At 47.5% G+C, this 25,068-nt stretch overlaps 1 protein-coding gene and 1 long non-coding RNA gene across 2 annotated transcripts in view; one reads left to right on the top strand and one right to left on the bottom strand.

The window, feature by feature from the left end:
* Nucleotides 1–5,071: 5,071 nt before the first annotated feature.
* On the bottom strand, nt 5,072–20,764 carry LOC139183067 (uncharacterized). The gene is made up of 2 exons (XR_011566536.1): nt 6,580–20,764; nt 5,072–5,955 (listed from the first exon to the last, which is right to left on the bottom strand). It is a non-coding gene; the product is annotated as an uncharacterized lncRNA (long non-coding RNA).
* PLXNC1 (plexin C1) overlaps nt 20,721–25,068 on the top strand; it is a 153,618-nt gene continuing 149,270 nt past the window's right edge. The window contains exon 1 of the mRNA XM_019960357.2: nt 20,721–22,208. Coding sequence (XP_019815916.2) covers nt 21,138–22,208 — 1,071 coding nt within the window. The 5' untranslated portion in view covers nt 20,721–21,137. The remainder of the gene's footprint in view (nt 22,209–25,068) is intronic.

Raw genomic sequence — 25,068 nt, forward strand, 5'->3', positions numbered from 1 at the left:
TCATTCTCTGGCACTATAGAAACCCAAATGCGTGAGGGGAGTTTAGGTGGAATACCTGCCTCCCAGAACCTCTACTGCATCATCTTGATCCCTCTTGGATTCTTGCTGTATTATTTGGGATCTTATTAACAAATACCTTTCCACAGGATATCCTGGCCTTTACGCAACTCCAGCAGGCGCCTTTATACATGATACAATATGCAACGCAGTAGTGTTGCTCTAGTAGGATTTACTCCTAAGTTGAACAAACCAGGTTTCTTTCCTCATGCTTCAGTTAAACTCATTTTCACATTATTTGTCTTAGGTGTTCCAATTAAGTCTGTGTTAAAACTAAGGGTTTGCAACCTTGGCTGTTTATCTGAATTTATGGTGCTGTTTATAAAATACACATTCCAGGTTCCATCCCTTGAGAAGCTGGTCTTGAGCCTGAAAGCCATCTGGCTTTTCTCAAAGTTCCGTAGATGGTACCAATGCTGAGAGCTGAGACTTGCAGAACAGTGGACCAGGAATCAGGACACTCACGTTCTGATTCTCCCACACAGCTGCCTTCCTGAGCCTGTTTCCTACTCTGTAAAAAGGAGACAGGAGGCCTGCCCTCCTTTTATTAGTTTTAAGCATGGGAGCTTGGGTGAAAGAATTTTGAAAAGCAATCTGTGTATTTATGGCAGGAGGGAGCTGGCAGCTAGTGGTCAGGCCCCACCTGCAAACAGGCCTGGGGTTCAGTCACTTGGAGACATTTCCACATGGCTTCTCATGGCCAGCTTGCTCCATCACACCATGCTAAAAACGGGCAGGGAGTGGGTGGAGCTCAAAATACTTTGACTAGAGTGTAATTGTGTGGGCAGCTTCCACTTTGGCTAGGTAATTCTGGACAAATAGAAGCTCGCCTGCAAGCAGCTATATTTATTTCCAAAATAGCTGGTGAGAGCCCCTAAGAATTTTAGACATTCACTTCAGTTTTATCTGTTTTGAGACCTTTAGGCCATGCAATTAGAAAGTTCCAGGCATGAATCAGGAGGCAGAAGTACACAAGTTGTGTATTGCCAACCTCAGAGCTCATACTCAGGGTAAACCCACAGCCATTTGAGGTGGGAAGGTTTTAATTGGAGAAATGAAATGCGGGACAGATACTACCCCCTTATTTTCATTTCAAGCAACACACGTACACACAGACCTGGCTGCTATTGAAGGTGAGCTGTACACACACACACACACCTGGCTGCTATTGAAGCCGAGCTGAACACACACACACACACACACACACACATCTGGCTGCTATTGAAGCCGAGCTGAATACACACACACACACACACACACACACACACACACACACATCTGGCTGCTATTGAAGCCAAGCTGAACACACACACACACACACACACACACACACACACACACACACACATCTGGCTGCTATTGAAGGCGAGCTGAACACACACACACACACACACCTGGCTGTTATTGAAGCCGAGCTGTATACTTATTATGAAAAGTGAAAGTGTTAATCACTCAATCGTGTCCAAATCTTTGCGACCCCATGGACTGTAGCCTACCAGGCTCCTCTGTCCATGGAATTTTCTAGGCAAGAATACTGGAATGGGTTCCCATTTCCTTCTCCAAGGGATCTTTCAACCCAGGAATCAAACCCAGGTATCCTGCATTGCAGACAGATTTTTTACTGTCTGAGTCACCAGGGAAGCCCATATGCTTATTATAGACTTACAGAGATACTCAAACATGTTCACAATACTTTCTTTTCTTTTGAAACTTCATAATTTTACCTCTTGGACAAACAGATGGTTTCATGTCTGTTAATTACATTTTGTGTATTCAGTGCATCACAAATTGGCCATAGCAGGAAAGGAAATGAATTAAGGATCATAATTTTGCAAAAGATTGATAAAGATACGGGGAAGAGGAAGTTAAACTTTGGTGGCCCTGATGCAACTCTTTCAAACTTCTTATGCAGCAAATTTAAAGTGAGACTGGCCCAGGAGCCCCTCCATCTCCCCCAGGGCAGGCTCCATGTACACTCTGGACTATGACGTAAAAGGCAGTCTGGCTTCCTGTTTGTCAGTTTCCAGGTAGGGCCACTTTTTTTCTGCTTTACCCTGCAAGATCAGAAAAGTTCACCTCTTTCTCTTTGCCTTCCTTCCCTAACTTCTGTTTGTGTTTCCCAATAAATGAAGGAGGTCAGCTTGAGGATTCCATTTTCGTTTCTCCTTTCCTCTGGCCTTCAACTTTAAGACATCTGATCCATTCCTGTCTCACCCTGGGTGTCTGAACCCTGTTGGGGGATTTTAGGGTGTTGTTGATTACCCCAAACTTTGAGGTTTTGGCATGTATTTCCTGCCTCCTAAGGAAGTTTCAAAAGGGAAGTGTTTCTTAGTAAAAGGCTGATAGACCCTCAAATTTTATCTTTCCCTCCACTTTTACACCCCAGTTGCTATCAAGGGACCCTCCCCTTCCATCTTCACCCCCTCTCTTTGTAAACCTGATCATAATGAGGAAGTATATGGTGATATATGGCTGGTTCAAAATTCTCTGGAGGTGAGAGACGCAACTCCTAGGATCTTAGAAGAAGCCATAAGAGAACAGAGCATTACAGTCTGGTTTGTAATTGTGTGCGTGTTGGAGGGTCACGCTACTAAGTGCGGCTGCGCTTTCAAGAGGCACGTGTCTTGTAAGACCACATGGATGCCACGCTGGCTGGTGGTAACCTCCTTGTTGTTCAGTCGCTAAGTCGTGTCCAGCTCTTTGTGACCCCATGAACCGCAGCACGCCAGGCTTCCCTTTCCTACACCATCTCCTAGAGTTTTCTCATACTCATGTCGTTGAGTCAGCGATGCCATCCAACCATCTCATCCTCTGTTGTACCCTTCTCCTCCTGCCTTCAATCTTTCCCAGCATCAAGGTCTTTTCCAATGATCAGGTGGCCAAAGTTTTGGAGCTTCAGCTTCAGCATCAGTTCTTCCAATGAGTATTCAGGGTTGATTTTCTTTAGGACTGACTGGTTTGATCTCCTTGCTGTCCAAGGGACTCTCAAGAGGCTTATCCAACACCACAGTTTGAAAACATTAATTCTTTGGTGCTCAGCCTTCTTTATGGTCCAACTCTCACATCCGTACATGACTACTAGAAAAACCATAGCTTTGACTATACAGACCTTTTTTGGCAAGCTAACCTCCTATATCATTCATTCATTTATTCATTAATTTATTCATTTGTGAATAAATGATCCATTCATTTATCCCATTTGTGCACAATAAGCACACTGATACATTCATGCATTCACCAAGCCTCTAGTATGTGCTAAGCATTCTGCTTGGAGTTGAAGATAAAGGGTAACACAATCAGTCCCTGCATTTAGGGAATGAGCAGTCTAGTGGAGACACTCAGTTGGGTAAACAAAGAATAACATATGCAATTACACATCATATTAAATGCTCTAAACGGAAAGAGGGAATACTATAAGGGAACCTACTTTAGACTGTGAGTGAGAGGAGGCATGTCTGAGCAGATGCTGAGACCCAGACGTATAAGAAGGAGCCCGCCACAGAGTTGGGGACACATGTTCCAAGCAGCAAGGACAGTAATATAAAGATGAACTGAAAACCTCTAGAACATAAGTTTCTCCCCTTCTTTGTCCCCAGCTCCTCAGGTTTCTCTTCCTCTTGGATCCTGTGTAATTTCTACTCGTAAAGTATGAGAGGCACCGAACACCGTTCCTGGCACAATAGCTAACACTTACAATAAGCAGGTGCTAAGGAAATGGCAACCCACTCCAGTGTTCTTGCCTGGAGAATCCCAGGGATGGGGGAGCCTGGTGGGCTGCCGTCTATGGGGTCGCACAGAGTCGGACATGACTGAAGTGACTTAGCATAGCATAGTATAGCATAGGGTAAGTGTGTTACATGCTTTCACTCATTCAATCCTCATAACAACCGCTGATGGACATTCCGTTCATGTCTCCATTCTACAGAGGAGGAGACTACATGAGGCAGAGTCATGGTCACTATTAATATTAAAATTAGTAATTTATTCAACCATGACATATCAAACACTGTCAGCTTCCTGGAAGATGGCATTTTGTTCACTTCTAATCTTTTCACTGCCCATTTAGACCCTTCTGAAAATCCATTCTTCATTATTGGAAGAATGGAAAATCTTTCTATTTGGAAAATCTTTTTAACTGCTGATCAGGTTTTACAGACAAATCATTTGCTGTGTTGTCTCTAGCTAGCAACACCTTCTTTAATTACATCCTGTTCAGTAAATGTTTACTGAGAACCTAATAATTGTCCAGAAAGACCCTAGAGATGCCAAGACTGGAGCCAAAAATTCAAAATCAAAAAGAAACACACGCAAATAGCAGTAATAGGGTAGGATTTATGCTCTGCTTGTCTTATAATTGAAATGCCAATACAAATGAAGAAGCGATTCATTCTGTGCCTGCTGATTGGGAAAAATATGACCTACATTCAAGCAGATGACCACCCAGCAGATGTGTTCTTTACTTTAGGCTACTTTTTTATTTGTTTTTAAAATAGTAAGTGAGTCACCGGTCAAATGTGAAGCTGTAACAACTCTGTATTTTGGAATGTGATGCCCTTATAAGTCTGTCTGAGAACTAGGGATTTTTTCCCCCTGCAAATCACCTAGTTTGTTTGTTTTGTTTTTTTTTTTTTTTTAATTATCTACCGGTTTTTAGATATAGGATTACCACCAAATATATTTTTACCTTTAAAAAAAAAATTACAGATGTGGAAGCTAACCTTTGAAGACACATTTATGGAGAGAATGAAACAGTAGTTACTGAAAGAGAATTGGTGCCTGGTGTGTTTGTTTCCAAGTGGAGAGAACTTCATTTTTGCAACAATAAAATAGCAATCCACCCTTCCCAACAGTGTTAGGACACTTCCCTTTGCACTCCCTCCTCCTCCTCTTCTTGTTTAGGTAACGATTTAAAATAAACAGGAAAGGGGAACTGTGCACCAGACCCTAGGCAACTGGGTGGGTCAACTAAGATTACAGCTTGGTATTTGCACACATACACACACACAAAATTACAGGAGTTCCGCATTTGTATTTTAATGGACACAAAGTTGCCCTTCCAGAGGGACCTGGCCTAGCCACTCATCCATTTTCAGAGATGCAGTGAGCAGGCCAACTGCTTCTCTAGGCTGAGGATGGGAATTTATCTTGCCTGTGTCGGAGATGTCCACATCTGATAAGGCAAGAATATCAGGAGAGGCTGTCAAGGATCCAGCAAGTCCTAAGTCAGCAGAAAAGACAAGAACATCAGTGTTAGAGAACCACATTCCAAGGAAACAATGGGAGTGAATTTAATAAGGGTTTTTTCCAACTAGCATCCTCTACGGGCCCTTTTTCTCTTCTTGGTTTTGTTTTGTTGTTTTTTTTTTTAAATGGGAGGGCTTCCGAGTTCGACTCAAAGAAGGTTTCCGGACCTTGAGAGAGACACTGCTCCAGGAGCCCCGTGCCTGGCGCTTCAGACGGTTCAGGGTCGTCGCTTCCTTGCCCAGGACTCTCAAAGCCCCCAGCTGCGGTCCGGCCCAGGACGTTCTGCAACCTGCCTCGCTGATGGTCCGAGGACTTCCCTCTCTTGCTCGGGGGTCTCCGCTCCCTGGTCTGAAGAAAGGAGGGGGCGGCTACACAGTCTCAGGAGTGCCAATAATCCCCCAACTCTCTGCCTACTCTGGTGACTCCCTTTTCCATCCACCCTCTCACTCTCTTCTTGGTTTTGAATCTATCTCCCTAAGAACCTAATTTCTTAAGGAGCGGAATTATAAATTGTAATAAATTACTCGATGAGGGAAATGCATCCTGCGCGCCTGTCCACCGGCAGCAGGAAAACACACACTGCCTCTGCTTCCAGCTTTGTCTCCAGGCGGCTGAGGGGCCTCAGAACAGCAGTTTCTAACTGGGGTCCGTGACCTCGGATGGTGAAACAAAATTGCATCTTTATTTTCTCGAGCTGAAATTCGGCATTTCCTTCCATGACAATGGTGGGCAACACATTAGAATAGTAATAGAAATGCCTGTGACTTTGTCAACAAGGGACATCACAGATCTTTTCAAATCATGTGTCAATTGTTGCCAATATGTTGATTCACACGTATCCCTACTTCACCTCATGATTACATATTAGAGGTGCTGCTAGATCTTGTTATGTACAAGGCTACTAAAAAAGCACATCTGTTATCATGTCATGATTTTATTATTTCATAACTGTATTTCAACATAGTTGACTTTCTTTCTAATCCTATGTATTTTTTTTTTAATTTAAAAAGTTTTGAAGTTTAAAAATATTGTAGAAGAGTCACTAGACTTCACTAGGTTCTCAAAGAAGTCCATGCCCTTCTGCCTCCCATACCTGCAAAAGATGTTAAGAGCCCTATAGGAGATTCTCAGCACTGTGCCCCACGCTTGAGGAGATTTCAGTATTCCCCATTGCCAAAGCACATCTTCCATGAAGACAGGGGCCTATGAAATTAATCATTTAGTGCATTTCATTGTGCCTTTCACTTGGTTTTAATTACCTCTTTCCCAATAACATACCTTAACAAAAACCTCAAATGCAGTTCAATTGTGAAATATGGAATCATTTGATCCTCAAATTGCTGGTGAAAACTGCATCAGCTTTCAGCTATTCACGAGCTGACTGTCTGAGCTGTGAATCACCAAGGTCCCCTTTTCTTCCTGGTTTCCTCTTTGGCTCTTTACCATGTGGTTCTTTTACTGTGGGTCACAGGTGCACTGAAAGATAGGCAGGGCACGAGGGGAAATGACATTCAAATCTGACAATTTTCCTCCCTCACTAAGGAGTCGTTTATGGGCAGAGGTTGAAATCATTGATTAAATTAAGATTTTGGGATTACCTGTGGATTTTAATTACCATGCCATTCACTGTCCCAATGTGTTCTGGCTCCCCCGTCTCTGCACTCCTGAAGCTCTAATGAGACGCTTATCAGATGCTATTTTGTATTGTTAGTTATCTTTGCAGCGCATACGCTCTTTGAGTTCAGGGATCCTGTGTTATCCTTCTCTTCGGTTGCCTCTGGTGCTTGGCAGACAATAGACCCTCCGTAAATAGGTGTGGCTGAATTGAATAGCTGTCGACTGTGCATATTTAGTGGGTCTTCATGCTTGAAGTTGCCAGTGCTAACATGATTATTTTCTATTTCGGATTTGTTTATGCAACATCTATTCCACAGATACTAAACACTATGTGCCAGGTATCAGTCTAGACATTAGAGACAAAGATGAATATAACTAGTTCTCCCAAGGAGTCTAAAGCCAGACAGCCCTCAGACCAATACATATTGCAACGGGGTATAATGAGAGCAAAGATTGGGGTGTGAATCAGGTATGTTGGTGAAACCAGAGAAGGTCAATTCTGGCAAACAAAAGTCAGAAGATGCTAAAAGTGAGAACCCAAAGGATGAGTAGGACTTTAGCCAAGGAATAGGGAATGCGAAACCATAAATCCATTAGTATTGCAGCAGCATTCCTGACCTACCCAACACCCATCTCCTCTCCTTCCCTCCTTCCCCTCTAATAGAACCTTAGTTTCCAATTTGGGATGGGCTCAAGGAAGGTAAGCTCCTTCCCCAGACCCAAGTTCATGAGCCAATCAGGCGCCAAGTATGGTCATTCCTTTTCTCTTTGCCAGTGATTGGTCCAGGGTGAGCACATAACCACCTTTCTGGTCAATGAGATAGAAGGGGAAGTCAGCCAGGGCCTTGCGTTTGGACATAGAAAGACAGTCTTGCTAGGAGAAAACTAGCTTTCTCCTCTTGTCTAGAAAACTGTTATGATGTTTGCGAGTGTGGCAGCTATCTTGTGACAGCAGAAAGATAATAGGAGCCTGGGGGGCTCTTTGATAGTAACACTGAATAGCAACCCATCCTGGCAACTGGACTCCTTGTGTGGGGGGGAAAAATTAACCCCTACTTGTCCGTGCTACAAGTATTTAGACTTTTTCTCCCCCTTATAACTAAACACATCATAACTTGTATGCATAACTTCTGTAAACTATTTTTTTCACAGATTTCTCCAGTGATTACCAGAGTGATCCCATGGCTAATACCGCTGAGTTTTCCTGGCTGATATCCTCAATCTGTATAACTCTAGATTCAACTCCTTTCTTCTTCAGTCTCTCCAATCACTTTTGGGAGCCTCCAGGACAACATCTTTGATTGTGGCTTCCTCCTTCCTACTCTGCAACTCCTCTGATGCTTAAACAGTATTCTCTGCAAAGCTGGCAGGAAAGTCTGACTCTCTGACTCTGTTTCACGCTATCACTAGATCCCAAGATGGTGTGAATGCCTTGAATATCATAGGCCTTTGGTCAAAGTACACCTTCTAGCTCCCCCCTACCCCTGCTCTCTGCAGGGAATTGTCCGAGAAAGAGGAGGCATACTGTTCTCATCTGCTTTTCTTAGGGTCTTTCCGCAGAAGCCTAGTATCAACCTCCACCTTTAGGCAGAACCAAACCAAACGAAAGCCCCCAGGCATATCAACCAGTGCCCACAGATGTCCTTGAGTTCAGGTTTACTGGCTCTGCACGACTACTCTCCAGTTAGCTCGGCCCAGGGCACGGTTACACATGCACACGGAGGCATGGGAACAGAGCATTGCAAAAACAGGCAGTCAGGGTCCTTTTATGGCTTCCCAGGTGGCAAGGTTGGTAAAGAACCTGCCTGCCAATGCAGGAGACATAAGAGACTTGGGTTCAGTCCCTGGGTCGGGAAGATCCCTTGAGTAGGAAATGGCAACCCACTCCAGTATTCTTGCCTGGGAAATCCCATGGACAGAGGAGCCTAGCAGGCTACAAAGAGTCAGACACGACTGAAGCAACTTAGCACACAAGAAGTGTAAGCAGTAATTTCTAAGCCAGAGCTTCCCCAGAAGTATGGCATATGGTACATTGAGATACTTCCCTGCCCTCTCAAGTCCTTGGGACTACTGGGCAGAGCCTGGCAGCCAGGCTCTTAGACTGATCACCTCCAGCAGCAAGAAGCCTCGTGTGGATCTAGGAAGGTGGATCCAAGCAGGGTGGAATCTCATGAGACCACGATATAAAAAGACTGGAAAACAATGGGGAGGCATTGAGGGATTTTTTAACAGTAAGAAACCTCATCAATTTTCCATCTTGGAAGGGAATGAGAAGGCAATGCAGAAGTTGGATGAGAGGGGTAGACAATGAGCCTGAGGCCAGGAATACCAGCCTCACCTACAGTGGCCCAGATGTGAAGCCACGAGGGGCTGCGCTGAGGAGGAGGAATAAGAAAATAGAAGGGGTCTGGGATAAGAGGAATCTTGAGGAGATAAAAATCAATGAATGGACATGGTCTTGCTAGCTGATTAGATACACAGATGCTAGAATCCAGGATGACTTACAGCTTTTGGCTTGAGAACCTGAGTGGACAGTGGCATCATCCATTGAAACTGAGAATATGTGGGGGAAAGGTGGAAGAACGTTGGTTTGAGATGCGTGTGGAATGTCCCAGGGAGATGACCAGTAGGCATTTAGATATATAGATCTAATGCTCAAGAGGTCACTCTCATCTAGAAATTTAGTCTTCAGCAGATAATATTGGTGATGCTGACCACGAAGAACAGAGCTGGGATAAGAGAGGGCCAGACACAGGGCAAGGGAGAGAAACTCAACCCAAGACAACTCAAGTCAAAGGACCAAGACTGAGAACCCAGTCCCGGTGGGCTTCATTCAGAGAGAGGAGAGAGAGAGAGAGAGAGAGAGAGAGAGAGAGAGAGAGAGAGTGTGTGTGTGTGTGTGTGTGTCTGTCTTATGTCTGCTTCTCTTTGAATATTTGCCTCATTGCCTCCAATTTCAGACTGGACTTTTCTGCTAGGTGGAGAATAAAGTCATTAGTAGCTCCAGAATAGCCATCCCAGTGAGACTCTTTCCCCCCCACCACACTATAACAAGAAAGAAAGTGAAGTTGCTCAGTCGTGTCCAACTCTTTGCGACCCCATGGACTGTAGCCTACCAGGCTCCTCCGTCCATAGGATTTTCCAGGCAAGAAGACTGGAGTGGGTTGCCAGTGCCTAACAATCCCTAGAAATAACTCTGAGTGGCTTTGCTTGGGTCATATGACCTATCCTTAGACCAAACACTGTTGCCAGCTATTGAACACTTAGATTTGCCAGACCTAGGTCATGTGTCATGAGTTCACATTGTCATCTGGTTGGGGGTGGGACATAGGGGCGGGTTCTATTACCAGAAGAACAGTCATGGTAAAGCTTTCAGGGCAGATAAATATAGTTACCATGGTTCCCCACCCATCATTTAAAGAGGTAGATAGAAAATGGGGACCAGTAAAGGAGACAACAAATTGACATGTCAGAGTAGATTATCAGCTTTTCAGAGGCTGAGAAATGTGTCTTATTCAGGTCTGTTTCCTCCTTCCCTCTGATATGTGGTGCTATGCCTATAATCAACAAGTGTGGATGGAATGAATTCATAACACTCTACATGGCAAGTAGTGGGTATTTTTCAAAAAACATGACAAAAACTGACACCCAGAAAATCTTATTTGGACAATATACAAAAGCACTTTTTTTAAGTAGTTGTCCACCACTGACATAGTTATTAACATTAATAGATTCTCTGAAAAGAGCCAGTCGTTTTCATGATTTGGATTAAGGCACCATATCAATTTGGACCCAAACAGTTACAGTGAGAATTTGATTGGGGGACTGTCATGGACATCAGGTAGTATTGTTTTAAAGAATGTTCAGTTTATTGCTTGGTTCTAAGGCTGACTGTAATTTCATGCTGCATTTGCAAGCCTGCAGGCAGATACCTTAATTACTATGGACACTAGATAGAAAGATGACTGCTAGTCCAAATCTCTATTAATTGGTGACATACTTCCACCTTCAGGGGAACAGATGCTAGGAAGGAATGAAAGAAAGCTTGTAAACCACAGTACCCGGCAGCTCCCCTTAGGTGGTATCTATTTTTTCTTATCAAGTACCTTTTATATCCACTAGGGGGAATCCTAGCGTGTATCAAAACTTGGCTCTTTCTAAGCATAATAGAATGATATACCGTTGAAAACTTGTCTGTTGATGGGTGTGTCCCCTACCCTGTAAGGGTCCAGATATCTGGCATATTACCATATTTTTCAAACAAAATAGAGAATATCATTCAAGATACGTTAGAGAGTGGTGATTATTTAAACTCTCACTGGATTTAGAAGGGGTCCACTAAGCATTTTAGATGAAGTTTTTTTATTATAAATAGAAGCTTCCACCATGAAAAGGAGGGTTTATATTTGTTAGAATACTTGGCTATTAAAAAACAGAAAATGCTGAATCTGTACACTTTCAATTTTAAAGAGCTTAATTTTAAATACCTGTGTGATTTCAAATTTTAAGTTTAAATACTAATGTGATCTTAATGTTCACTGGAATTCTTAAAGTATTATTGGCACTCCATTGATAATTATTATAAGCTTGTCTAACATAATTACAGTATAAGACTCTTCTCTTTTCAACACAAAGCCGTTGTCAAAGTTTCAAAGATGCTATAAATTAACAAATAATCTGAATGCTGTACTCATACATGAATTCAGTGGGTGCGTCTCCATATTGTCAATAATATATATTTTTGTGGTTGGCTATCGCTCTTCTCAATTCTGTTCTCTGTCTTTACAGAGATAATGAATTCACAAATTGGTAAATATGCATTATACGTATGCTAGGTTGTCATTGTATCTAGGGCTGTGGGTACCCCAAAGAATGATGCCCTGTCTCTAGCATCTGCAGTGTTTAGAATGCAGTTCAGCCAATGTTGACCATTGAGTCTGGGCAAGGCTTAAGAAGCTGCACAGGGAGGGAACCATCAATCTAGCTCACTGCCCCAACTCTCAACACATGCTTAGCACATGGTAGGTTCTCAGAAAGTATTTGTTAGAGGAATGAGCAGGTAAATGAACAAAAAGTGTGAGGGAATAAAGGGAATTATGGTGATAAACGGAATAAGACACCATCCTTGACCTCAAGGAATCCACAGTTGAACAGAAGAACTATATACGTGACTAATGTATAATGAACAATGTAGACTGCAAGATTTAAATGCTTTCATAGACTGGCAGATAAAGTGTTGTTCAAGTTCAGAAAAGGGGATTCACAACCAAATGGAGAAATCAGTTAAACACATTCAATAGGCAAGTTTAAGTACACTGCTAGAAGGGAGTCTGGAAAGGAAGCGATACTCATTCCTATATTAGAATAAGTGAATGAACATTTGCTGTACACTAGGCCCTGTGCCCATTCCCAGGGGGCATGAAGATGAATCAGAACTTGATTTCTATTTTAATGTAAAATAATTTTTAAAGTTCATAGTCTAGTAGAGAGCTTCTAGTATACTTTCAAGAAAGACTTCCAGGAGAAAGTGCCTTTTAAATTGGGTCTTGAAGGATGCATAGGAGTTTGCAAGGCAGAGGAGAGAGAAAGGATGTTTTAGTTTTCTTTTTAAGTATGTATTTATTTCTTTGGCTGTGCTAGGTCCTCGTTGCAGCATGTGGGATCTAGTTCCTTGACCAGGGCTTGAACCTGGGTCCCCTGCATTGGGAGTGTGGGGTCTTAGCCACTGGATCATCAAGGAAGTCCCAGGGAAAGGATGTTTTAGATGAGAAGTATATGCAAGGGGATGGAGGCATGGAAAGGTCTGCCTTGTTGAAGGAATATCCCGTTGCTAAAAATGGATGACAGTATCAAGTGTATCACTAGCTCTTAGCACAAAGCCCTGTAGAGGGAAGTTCCTTAGTAAACACTAGTTGGTTTTGACAATAATGATGGTTAGAGCCAGAGGATGACCTAAGTCTTAAGTGCTGGTCAAATTCAAGTAAGTGTGCTCAGTACTGGGCATATGCCCAGGAAACACTAGTTAAAATTCTCCTCCAAGGATGAGATTTAAAATGAGTATTATAGGCTGAATTGTGTCCCAATACACCCCAAAATTCATCTGTTGAAGTTCTGACCCCCCAATATCTCAAAATATGACTGTATTTGGATATGGGAGTCTTTAAAGAAGTAAAAGGAGGGCTTCAGGGTGGACTGGCATCCTTATAAGGAAAAAGGAAATCTGGACATAGTTAGATACAGAGAGAAGACTAGTTGAAAACACAGGGAAGAGACGGCCGTCTACAAGGAGAGAGGCCTCAGAAGAAACCAACTCCACCACGCCTTGATCTCGGACTTGCAGGCTCCAGAACTACAGGGAAATAGATTTCTGTTGTTTAAGCCACCCAGTCAGTGGTACTTTGTTATGGCAGCCCTAGCAGACTAATAATGGGTTAGCAAAGCATTAGAGTAATGGTAGTGATGATGATGGTGTCATTTAGTATGCTTGAAAATTCCCATAAGGTTAGATGCTACTATTTCCTGGCTACTGTGAGGACGCTGAGGCTCAGAGAACCCAAGGCTACATGGTTTTGGGGTGATGGCATTAGATTTGGAACTTAGGCCTGACTAAGGCTACCACTAGCCTTGTAAAGTCTTTGTAAAAAGAAAAAGCCATCTCTTCCTTGAGGGTGAGCAGAGGTGAGCTGGATTTCAGTTCCTCTTGCCCCCCGTTGGCCAGATGCCCTGGTGCAGGGCTCACCCTTCACAGTGACGCACTCTACAGCCCAAGCACTTAATCATTATGCTGGGCTTCCCAAGGGGCTGGGGCGGCTGGAGATAATACCACCAAGCGAGGAAGAGGGCACGTAAAAGGGATTCAGAGACCCCGGATGGCAAACCTCACCTGCTCCACAGTTGGGCATGGTCCATGAGCTCTGGGTCCTAGTGGGTGGGCTTCCAACAGTCCCACAGCCACAAGGGGACCTCGATTCAGCCCAGTTCTGCTAAGTGGCTTCAAACAGCTCTGTCTCCGGTCCTCATTAAGCAAGAAATCTAGTTTGCTGGGATCACACACCTGTCCTGTCGCCAGCACCCCGACCCCCCAGTCAAAGCGACTGAGAAAAGCATCTTTGAGCATTTTGACCATGAATGTCAGTGCGCCTCTCCTCACAATTAAAGCTCCTGAATGTTCCAAATTGCAGCTTTCATGGTGGGGGAAAAAAAGGCCTCTGACAGCGTAAATATTTAATCACCATTAAGAATGTCCAACGAAGGAGGGGAGTCTGGTTTCAAATTGGCTGGTTCAGATGATGAAAGCCGAGAAGTCACAGCAGAGTAAAAATAAAGTTCCCTCTAAAGAACTCCTGGCTTTAGAACTCAAGATGGTTTCTATTTCTACTGCATGGAACGCTGTGCGTGTCACCTGTCCTTGAGCCATGAAGGAGCCCAGAATGCCTGATTTATCTCTAAATATTAGTGGGGGTGGGGTGGGGTGAAGTCTGGAGACAAGAGAGGATAGCAGTCTCTTCATAAACCTGTTCTGGGGAATCATGAATAAAAATGGAATTTCTAGACTGTATTGAAGGGACTGCTGAAGTTCAGACTTAAGGAGAAATGTCTAAAAAGGAAAAAGCAGAGTGTTCAGTCTTGTGTCTTATTTGAAAATAGACTTCAAACGTTCAGCAGTGTTTCAGATATCAGAACCATCCCTGCTCCCCACCACCTTTTGAACCCTTAGTGCCCAGTAGTTCTCGGTTTACTTTTAAGGTAAAGCTTTTAGTTTTATGACTTAGCTGGAAAAAATATATATAATCTTACTCAGTCAGGTTTCCATTTGTCTCTATCACCAGGCTGAACTAGTGTAGGAAAGCCTGTTGCAAAGGGGAGAAAGAAATGGAGATTTTCCAAAATCCAGACTGGGGGGAGCCAAACATGTGGAGAGAAAGACTAGGAATTCCTCTGTGCCTAGCAGTGTCCCATGCTCCCCATCAGTGGACAAATAGAAGGTACAGATTTAAGTAGCATTCTCGTCCCCTTCTCCACCCATGCTTGGAGGGGGGCTGGTACATCAGTTATGGTTCTGACAGAAAAGAAGTGACACAGGCAAATGGGTTTGTTAGTGAAGGGACCGTGGCAGAGGTGTGGATGAGATGAACGGAGACCAGCCAGGGCCAGCAACAGGGGGAGACGTTGGTTCCTGCAGACCTGAAGAGTAGGGGGAGGCTGGTGATAACCCAGAGAAGGCTGGGACCACAGATGTAGTTGTAAAACAGGGCTGACCATAGCTTCTGTGGCCTTGGAGAGGGACAAGGCCAGTGCACAGATCACTGGAAGCATAAATATCTGGACATCACCCCTGGGTCTCCTGATGGGGGCTCAGATTGGCTGGACCTAACTGGAAACCAAAAAGCAAGGAGGACGTCCAAAAACGTCAAACTTGCGGGTGTACAGCAGGACGGAGCAGAGTGGGACTGTGTTCTGTAGAGATCAGTGGAAACCACCCAGCACAAATGGGGAAGGAAAAACAAATAGGATTAGAGAAGGGGCAGAATGGCGAGGTAAACACTCAGCCTTCCATCGGATTTGCCCTTGGGACTCTGCATGATGCTGTCTGTGCGTCCAATGCCTTCCCCACCATGGGTGACGAGTGAGGCTGCCCTCACCATGGGGACCACATGTTGAGCTTCCTGTTGTCAACAACCCAAGTTCAGAGCTGATGCCAGTTGCTTCTCATCCATCTTGGTGGACATATTTTCTAGGGAGTGGCAAGGCCTAAAAATGAGAAGGTGTGCCAACTTGGTGGCAAGCAGCAGACCACTCACCGCCCAGTCCAGCAACTTCATCGTCAGCTCAGAGCATTTCCCTGTCAGAATCTCAAGGAAACGGAAATATGAGTGACTGTGACGTTATCTGCATGTTTATCTTATCTTCTGCTATTCGTTTCAAGAATTTGAGTTATTAATATGAGGGCCTGGTTTCTGGCAGCTCTTCTCTTTAAATGGGTTTATGCCAAGCCGCCAGTTATCAAAGGATTCAGGGCTTATGATTACACTAATAAGGAGCCTCAGGGCTGTGACGGCAGGACAGAGACACAGGGCAGGTATTAGAGAGGGATCGGCATTTTGTGTCTAGTCCATGATGCCCTTTTGGCTCCACATTTCAAAAGAGCAGCAAGGAAAACATGAGCAGGGTTAGACCCGGGTTTTGTGTAAAACCAGAGAAAAGTTGGTGACCAAGAGACTGCTCACAAGTTGCAGAGGTCCCCCAGATCCGGAGGAATAATTAATGGATGACTCTGTGCATTGTGCCGGATGAACTCCGGTTGGTCTGGAAAAACACTGCAATGGTTGATGATTTACCGTATTTTGCTTTCAGCTGATAATGGTCTCATGCTCTTAACCACTGATGGTTTTGGTGAATGTTTTGCAGAAAGGGCTCAAGAGAAACTTCATGACGCTGAGTGCATTACATGAGAAGGGAGGTGTTAGGATGGCAGGGTGATGTCCTCGACACCACAGTCCCTTAAAAACATCTGACATTTGACATCCCTTCCATAGGGCAGTAACTCAGCCATCCCTAGAGCTGAGTGAGGGCCCCCTGTTAGTTTAAAGGAAGTCACTGGACCTGGAGTAAAGAATTGTTACCTTGTACATTCAATCCACTCTCCCCTCTACAGTTGTATCTCTGCTGGTGAACGACCGTGAGGACAATGTGATGTCCAAAAAAAACAATTGTAATGGGGGAGCAAACCAAATTCTGCCTACTGAAGGAACACCACTGAGCCTTCAACACTTTAACCAAAGGCATGGGCATCATCACCAAAGTATAAGATGCTCAGCAATTGTGTGGGGCCATGCTGGGTGGGCAGGGAAGACAAGGCACCACGTTCCTTTGTTGTTCAGTCACTCAGTCATGTCCAACTCTTTACGACCCCATGAACTGCAGCACACCAGGCTTCCCTATCCTTCACTATGTCCCAGACTCTGCTCAAACTCACGTCCACTGAGTCAGTGATGCCATCCAACCTTTTCACCCTCTGTCGCCCCCTTCTTCTCCTGCCCTCAATCTTTCCCAGCATCAGGGTCTTCTCCAGTGAGTCTGTTTTTTTGCATCAGGTGGTCAAAGTATTGGAGCTTCAGTATCAGTCCTTCCAATGAATGTTCCTTTACCACATCTTAACTGTGCCTTTGACTGACTTTCCATGTTTATTGAACTACATTCAACTCGTCTCTCAGCATCAATTCAAACTTATTAAATGGCTCTTCATCTTATCTGCTTTCAACCGTCTACTCATCAGCAGCCTAGAAAGAAGCCTGGCTCATTTCTTTTTCCTGTCAGTCACAAAGGGGGCTAGAAGCTCTGATAAGGGCCCTGATGTGGAAGACCACATAGATTTGAGCAAAGCTGTCTTAAGTCCTAGAAGGACATGACTGGAACTATTCAGTCCCCTGAGTGGTGCTTTCCAAATGCCACCGAGGGGGTCGTAGCTACGTAAATAAGGTATAAAGAGAACTCATTGGCTGCCGGAACTAATAATCTTGGTGGCTTTTCATCTCTGCCGGGCCAGTCATTCCCAAAGACCACTGAAGCACCAATGATAGCCATCTTGTGACTGTGACCAGTTGCCTGCCGACCAGTTCTTAATGTCCTGAACCTCGGCAGGAAGCCACGGGATCTATAAAGTCCTGTCCAGCAGAAATGAGTCTGATTGTGGATGGTCTGGTTAACCCAGATTGCCTTTGGTGCCTGGGGGAGTTGATATTTTCTCATTATGAAGACTTTCCCATCTAGTGAATGCTACAAATAAAAACTGCTCGGAATCAGTCTGAACTGCTTGTTTCCGTGGTAGCAGGTCTCTGTCTGGAGGATAAATCTGCACCATCTTCCTTTTTTTGGGTTTCAGCCAGTTGTGTTACAAGGAGTTCTGAATGTGCAATACAGGACACCCGATGGGCTGGGCTCCAGCACTGGGAGAGGGAAACCTGGTCACTGGTGGGATTCACATCCTCGGCCAGACAGTGGTGTCCGAGAGAAAGCGATCAAAAACGTTCAGAATCCACATGTCTAAGTATTTATTTTGGTTGTTCATGTTTCCCACCGTTTTCAAACGTGAACTTATGTCCTGAAGGTGGAGCTTTAGCACACAGGAAAATTGGAATGGGCCAAACGTGTTTGTACCAAACAGGATAGAATCAGCAAAGAACACATTCATATGCTTCCTAGTCCTCTACATTTTTCATGCCAAAAAATAGGCACAGATTCTGATTTCTTTCGCCATAGGAGCCTGCATACAATTAAATGGGAGAGAAAAGAAGCCTGCTCTCAAGAGTGGGGCTTATGATCCCAGTAGAATGGCAAGAGACTGTAGCCATCAAAGCCACTTACGCTTCTTGCTGGTAGAGTTTTTTAAGATGCTGTTTCTTTTTCAACACGAGGCAGCAATGAATTGAGTAGTGATCAAAATGCCGCACCACAGAGTATGTTTAATCCAAATAGCTCCCAAGATGGTCTGCTCCTGATTGTACCAACTCTACGGGACTTCAAGAAATTACTTGGTTACCAGTGAAGTAAAACTATCTCCAGAATGGAATTGAACTGTTGCTTCTCACAACATTGCCACAGCCGGCTCATGAAGGCAGTGAAGATCATTGTGTTTCTTCACCATTCACGGGGAATGCTGTCAAAATATGGGCACACACATCCCCTCCTATGCTGTGAAGGGTTCCATGAGCTACTGCAGATGCTTCCAAGACACCACTTTTTCCACTGCCAGCAGTGCAAAAATTCTTAAAACATTTCAGGTGGGAAGACAGTGCAGGGAGTGACGCCTGATTATTTTGGAGCAGAGCGTGTCTGATTAGCCTCACCTAAAGATCTCCTGATTCACCTCGATCTGGTAGCTCTAGGTCTCTCCCTTGCTCCTCTTCTCTCCTCACTGGCACCCCAACTGCCGTCACCGCAGCAGAAAGAGCGACCTGACAGCTTGTGGGAAAGCACGTGCTGCCTCCTGGCAGGCAAAGATAATGTTATCCAATTTCAAACAAGGAAAGGACAAATGGAAAGATGACCACTTGTGAATTCAAAGTATGAGAGCTACTGCCGGGATGATGTGAGCCTTTAACTGCACGTCCAGATTGGAAACCCCAGTTCCTCTTGTGCTTCTTGCTTCCCCTCACCGTCCTTTGCTTTAGCCTTCCAGATCAATCTCCTCCTGCCCTGTCCCTCAGCACAGGGGAGAACTTGGGGCACTATGGTAGAAGTTTAACACCTGCAACAGCTGCTCCTTCAGAAGGACTCAGCATCTAGATGAAGCACAGGCACCCCACCCCCAAAACGATTCCTTCTAGAATTGGGAAACTGGGAGGGGAAGGAAGAAAGGGGTCGTGACCAATTATCCTCCCTGGGGCCTCTGGTCTGGAAATGGCCTGGAAAGGGTCACAGATCTTCTCTCATGGGGTGCACCGGGTTCTCGGGGTCCCCCTGCTGCACCCCCGGATCACCTGCCAGATGGTAAGGTGCAGCTGCCTCAGAGCTGGGAGGTATCTGTGCAGTCTCTGAGGCTCCCTTCTGAGAAAGCATGAACCTACACACAGGTGTGCAATGATTCAGATAGTCACTGGGCTCCAGAAGTTCTTGGTGGTTTGGGGGGGCGGCCCAGCTGGTATTTGCCGCCTTGGTGGGTTGGTGAGACCTCAGAGAGTCCAAAGGAAAGAGGTGCGAAAGGAGGAGACAGAGGGACTGCCTCTAGGGAAATAAGGGTACTTGACTCTTAAGTCTGGGCTGGGAGGTAGGTGGGGACATTCAACTTGGGGAACTTTTCCGTCCCACCTGCTGAGAATGCTCTCCGGGTAGTTCCATAAAGACCACAGGTGGAACTTGGCTAGAGGGGGCGGTGTAAGCGGCCCTGGAGCTAGAAGAGAATTCGAATCTCACCTCTGCTGTCTGCCAGCAGTAGGACCCCCGGCGAGTTCCGCAACGTCTCCACCCCTCCTAACGAAATGGGGCTGATTACAACAAGTCACTAACAGGGTTGTTATGGGTATTAAATGAGTTTTAATCCACGTAATGAATTTCAAGCGGGACCCGGCACGCAGTATGCACTCAATAAATATTAGCCATGATCATTCAGGTTAGATGATGAGTAGAACTTTCTAAGTGCTAGGTTTGAAAGCCTGGGTCTCCGTTGCCAAGGGAAATGAGAGAACCTCCTCAAGTATGGGAGCTCCGGCCCCAGGGATTGTCCAGAACCAGAATCTCGGCGCCTGCCTTTCCTCCACCTCACTCCTCTGACCCGGGGAAACCCATCTCCTGTCACAGGGGCGCCTCTGTTCCTTGAGCCTCGGGCTTGTCAGTGTTTCCCTCTCTCGCGCTCCTCCCCAGGGCCTCCCTCCCGCCGCTCCACACCTGTCAGCAGCCCACGCAGCCTCCCAGTGGCCCGAGCCCCGGGCCTCAGCTGCAACCCTTTGGCGGCCTGGGTCCTAGTTCCCCGAGCCTTGCGCATCTCTCCGCGCCGCTCTCGTAAACAAAACCCGAGCGTTGGAGCAGCCCCGCGGGCGGACAGGCGCCGGAGCCAGCTTGGTGCGCTGTTAACGCGCCCCGGGAGCCCCGGGCGAGCTAAGGGGCTTTGGTGGTGGCGGCGGCAGGAGGCTTAGCTTTGTTATGAATAGATGAAAGAGGCCACCTACACAGTAACCCAAATTACGAGACCTCCCTCCTCCCTATCTCACCGAATCAAGAGGGGAGGGGAGATGGGCGTGGAGGGAGGGCGGGCGGCCAGGAGGCGGAGGGAGGAGGAGGAAGAGGATGAGGAAGGGGGCCAGTTGCATCCCACTTTCACAATGGGAAAGTGAAACGCACAAGCGCACCCAACCTCTCCAGCCCTCCCCGCCTGCCTCGCTCCCCTCCGCCCGTCCCCTCCCTTCCCCTCCGCGCCTCCCCTCGAGCGCCAGCATTGCACAGAGGAACTCTCCGGAGAAGGAGGGCCCGGAGGAAGCGGCGCCGGAGCGCGCAGGGCTTGCCGCCGCCGCCGCCGCCGCTGCACAGGCTGCCGGAACGAGCCCGCCGCGCGCCGCCCTCCCCGCTCTCCTTCCCGGGCGAGCCGCGGGGATGGGGCGGCCGCGGGAACCCGAGCGCGCGCAGGAGCCGCCGCCGCCCGCGTCTCACTCGCCGCGCGCCTGAGCCGCTGTCGCCGCCGCGCGCCCTGCCCGGGGGCGGCCCCCACCCCCCTGCGCCACAGCCCCATGGAGGTCTCCCGGAGGAAGGTACCGCCGCGCCCCCCGCGCCCCGCCGCGCTGCTGCCGCTGCTTGCCTATCTGCTGGCGCTCGCGGCGCCCGGCCAGGGCGCGGACGAGCCCGTGTGGCGGTCGGAGCAAGCTATCGGAGCCATCGCGGTGAGCCGGGAGGACGGCGTGTTCGTGGCGAGCGGCAGCTGCCTAGACCAGCTGGACTACAGCCTGGAGCACAGGCTCTCGCGCCTATACCGGGACCAAGCGGGCAACTGCTCGGAGCCCGTCCCGCTGACGCCCCCCGCGCGGCCCCGGCCGGGCAGCAGCTTCAGCAAGCTGCTGCTGCCCTACCGCGAGGGGGCGGCCGGCCTCGAGGGGCTGCTGCTCACCGGCTGGACCTTCGACCGGGGCGCCTGCGAGGTGCGACCCCTGGGCAATCTGAGCCGCAGCTCCCTGCGCAACGGCACCGAGGTGGTGTCGTGTCACCCGCAGGGCTCGACGGCCGGCGTGGTGTACTACGCGAACGACACCCAGAGCTGGTACCTGGCAGTGGCCGCCACCTATGTGCTGCCCGAGTCCGAGACGGCGAGCCGCTGCAACCCTGCGGCGTCCGACCGCGAAACGGCCATCGCGCTCAAGGACACGGGGAAGCGCAGCCTGGCCACGAAGGAGACGGGACGCCTCAAGCTGCGCGACGGCGGGGGTAGCCTGCACTTTGTGGACGCCTTTCTCTGGAACGGCAGCGTCTACTTCCCCTACTACCCCTACAACTACTCGACAGGCGCCGCCACCGGCTGGCCCAGCATGGCGCGCATCGCCAAGAGCTCCGAGATGCTCCTGTTCCAGGGCCAGGCGGCCCTCAACTGCGGCCACGGCCGCCCAGACGGCCGCCGCCTGCTGCTCTCTTCCAGCTTGGTGGAGGCCCTGGACGTCTGGGCGGGCGTGTTCAGCGCAGCCACCGGAGAGGACCAGGAGAAGCGCTCGCCCACCACCACCGCACTCTGCCTCTTCAGGATGAGTGAGATCCAGGCACGCACCAAGATCTGCCGCTGGGACTTCGAGATCGATAATAACGAGAACAACTGCGTAAGTCCTGCCCCTTCCTGGGGAGGGGAGCGCTCCCTTTGCGGAGCCGCGGGCGAGGCAGAGCCGCTGGCAGAGAGGGTTGACCTTTACCAGGTCTCGGATTAACGCAGCCCTGTGGCCGCCCGACGGCAGTTCTGGTACCTCGGGCTACTCTAAAGCACGGCCGGAAGTCCCCGAGGGAGTGTGAAAAAAGGGAGGTGGAGAGGGTAGGAGTTAAGCTCTAAACTCTGGTGACTGCATCCCATTGCCATCCCTGCCTATCCAAACAGGGGCGCTTGTTTGGGTCTGAGCCTCCCCTGGCAGCTCCCCCGCCCTCCCCTAAACGCTTCCCCCGGTGTGTGGTCTGGGTTGGCCTGCGGCTTTGACCCTTGTCCTCACCAGGGTTACCAAACGCAGTGCCCTGGGCTGAGAAGCCGTGGAAACTAAAGGACTTGCCACACCCCAGTCTTTGTGCCCACCCCCCGTAACCCGTGTGATGTGGTCTGAAGAGTTGGTCTGGTCGACACCGGTCAGCGCTAGGCTGGAACAGAGGCTCAGGCTTGGGGGAACAGAACCCTCTGCGCGACCCGGTGCAAGGGGGCGGGGCTGTGGCTCTGCTGAGGGTGTGCGCTGTGGTCTACGGCTCGGGGAGAGGCTGGGCCGGCGGAGGTGGCTTTGTGGGTAAAAAGCCTCACCCTAGAGGGGAGGGCGAGAGAAAGTGTCGGGGGTGCCACAGGCAGTTTCTGGGCTCCAGATTGTCTGACTAGATGGCAGGGCTCGGGGGCACCACCCACCCAGGCAAATGGCAGAGTTTTCCACCCACCACCCCTCACCTCCCCCAGGGTTCCCAGGACAGCCACAGCTTGACTCTTGAAACTGGCGTTTCTTTGACTGGGAAAGAAAGCCGCGGTTCAAGAGGGTCCAGTTGATGGGGATTATGGAGCCATTGTGCACTTCTCCGAGGCTCTTTTCCTTCCAAGGCTGCTGGCACATCAACTCCACATATGGCTCCTGAGAGGGGAGCCTGCTGAGCGCCTCCTTTATAACTGGACAGAAATCAAAGAGCAGAAATTAACGGCTACAGGTGTTGCCATTGTTTTGGTATAAAATGCGTCAGAGAGCAAGGCGAGAAGTCTTCACTTGGAAAAACGTGTTGTGTCGATACATTCGTTGTGTAAGCATAGAGAGGACATTGGCGCTAAGGTCTATTGAGAAGTGTATGGAAAGACACTCCCACCCGCATCCAGGCAGAGCCCATCTTACCAAATATTAGCCTTATTACTCAGAAAGAAAAAAAACAGGTCTTTTGCAAGGCCCCTTAGAATGGTCATTTGCTTCCTCCTCCTTGCTCACTACTTGTGTGCTGGGGCACACACATAATGTCTTCATTTAGTTACTGTTATAATTATTTTAAAATGTAAATAATGCATAATACTCCCTACATGACTTCATCTGGCTATACAATTATAAGTTAATATTTAATATCTGTCTTCATGAGATCCTTATGAATTCAAGTTTGGCAAAAACCATTGTCTTTGACTTCTCTGTTGAAAGACTTGAAAGTACCCCCACATAGCACTTAGAGTGCAGCTTCAGGCATACTTGGTCTCTCGGGTTAATGTCGAGACAGCTCGGAGGCCCGCAGCAGGTGATAACAGTGGAAGTCCAAGCTCCGCCATCTGACAGCTGTGTAGATGTGTGGGAGCCAAAACATTTCTCTTGACTGCCTTGCTCTACCCATTGAGTCCTAGAGGACTTAGTTCCCTTCCAAACCCAGCAGGCACCCTGAATGCACTCAGAATCCACGTTTTTGGCTCGATCAGGTGTTCCTACTTGCGCTGGGATGAGGGGAAGGAAAAGTCAGAGAGCTGCTTATCCATCTTTGTGCGGGGCACTTCTGGGAGGTGGCTGCCCCTTAGAAATCAAGCAAGGGGCAAACACATGCTGCCAAAAATCTGGAATTGGAGAAATAAATAATTAAACTAGGTCCCTCCACAGCATGTCTTGCTGCTGCTATTTATCGAGAGCTCCCGGTGTGCTCAGAGCTGCAGTTTCTGAAAGACGGGGTCTCTACCCTCTGAGCTTGTCACCCAAGTTAAATAATGTGCTCCAGTTCAAACAATAGCTTGTCAGGGCTGCCCAGGTGGGAACTTGGAGTTTTGCCTTTTTTTAAAAAAAAAAATATAAGTAAATTCCTTGCTGCTCGTATGTATTAAAAAGCCTTAATGGAATTGAATTTCAAGAGAGACTTTGGGGAGGGGGGAAAGGCGGTAGTTTTGGTGAAAAAGCTGACAATTTTATAACCTATTAAATAGGCGGATGAGATAGTTTAACAGATATTTGTTTGATGCCTGTTAGTGCAGGCAGTGCTCTGTGCTGGGCGCCGCTGATTCTGCCATCGAAAGGACAATAGCAGGTGGCAACCCCATTTAATGGGGTTATGAGATCAGTGTGCCCCTAGTTGTCGCTCAGAACAATGATGTCATTTGGGTTGCATTTGTTCTGCATTTTATTTTCAGGTTTTCCATGTGTTTTGGAAAAGGCATGCTGAATTACAAGGCACCTAAGACAAGAGACGAAACTTGAAAAACCTCTCTAGAGGGAGCCTCAGTCAATTCTAACAGTGGTTCCCCCCAGCAGACACAGCATTATAGTAGTAATCCATGGGCAGTGAGGCACAGGCGTAGACTGGCTTGCCTTCCCCTGCTCCCCCTGCGTGACTCTCTCCCTTTCCATCTTCAGTCAGCCGTGGGTAGGAAAGTGACGGGAATGACTGGGTTGTGTTTTCTCATGTCTAGGTTCTCTCCTGATCTCTTGTGAGCTGGTTTTCTTGCCTTCAGCTTCTCTCTCTAAGGATTCATTCACGAGATGCTTGTGCAAT

This window comes from Bos indicus, chromosome 5 (assembly GCF_029378745.1).
Source record: "Bos indicus isolate NIAB-ARS_2022 breed Sahiwal x Tharparkar chromosome 5, NIAB-ARS_B.indTharparkar_mat_pri_1.0, whole genome shotgun sequence".
Taxonomy (NCBI): Eukaryota; Metazoa; Chordata; class Mammalia; order Artiodactyla; family Bovidae; genus Bos; species Bos indicus.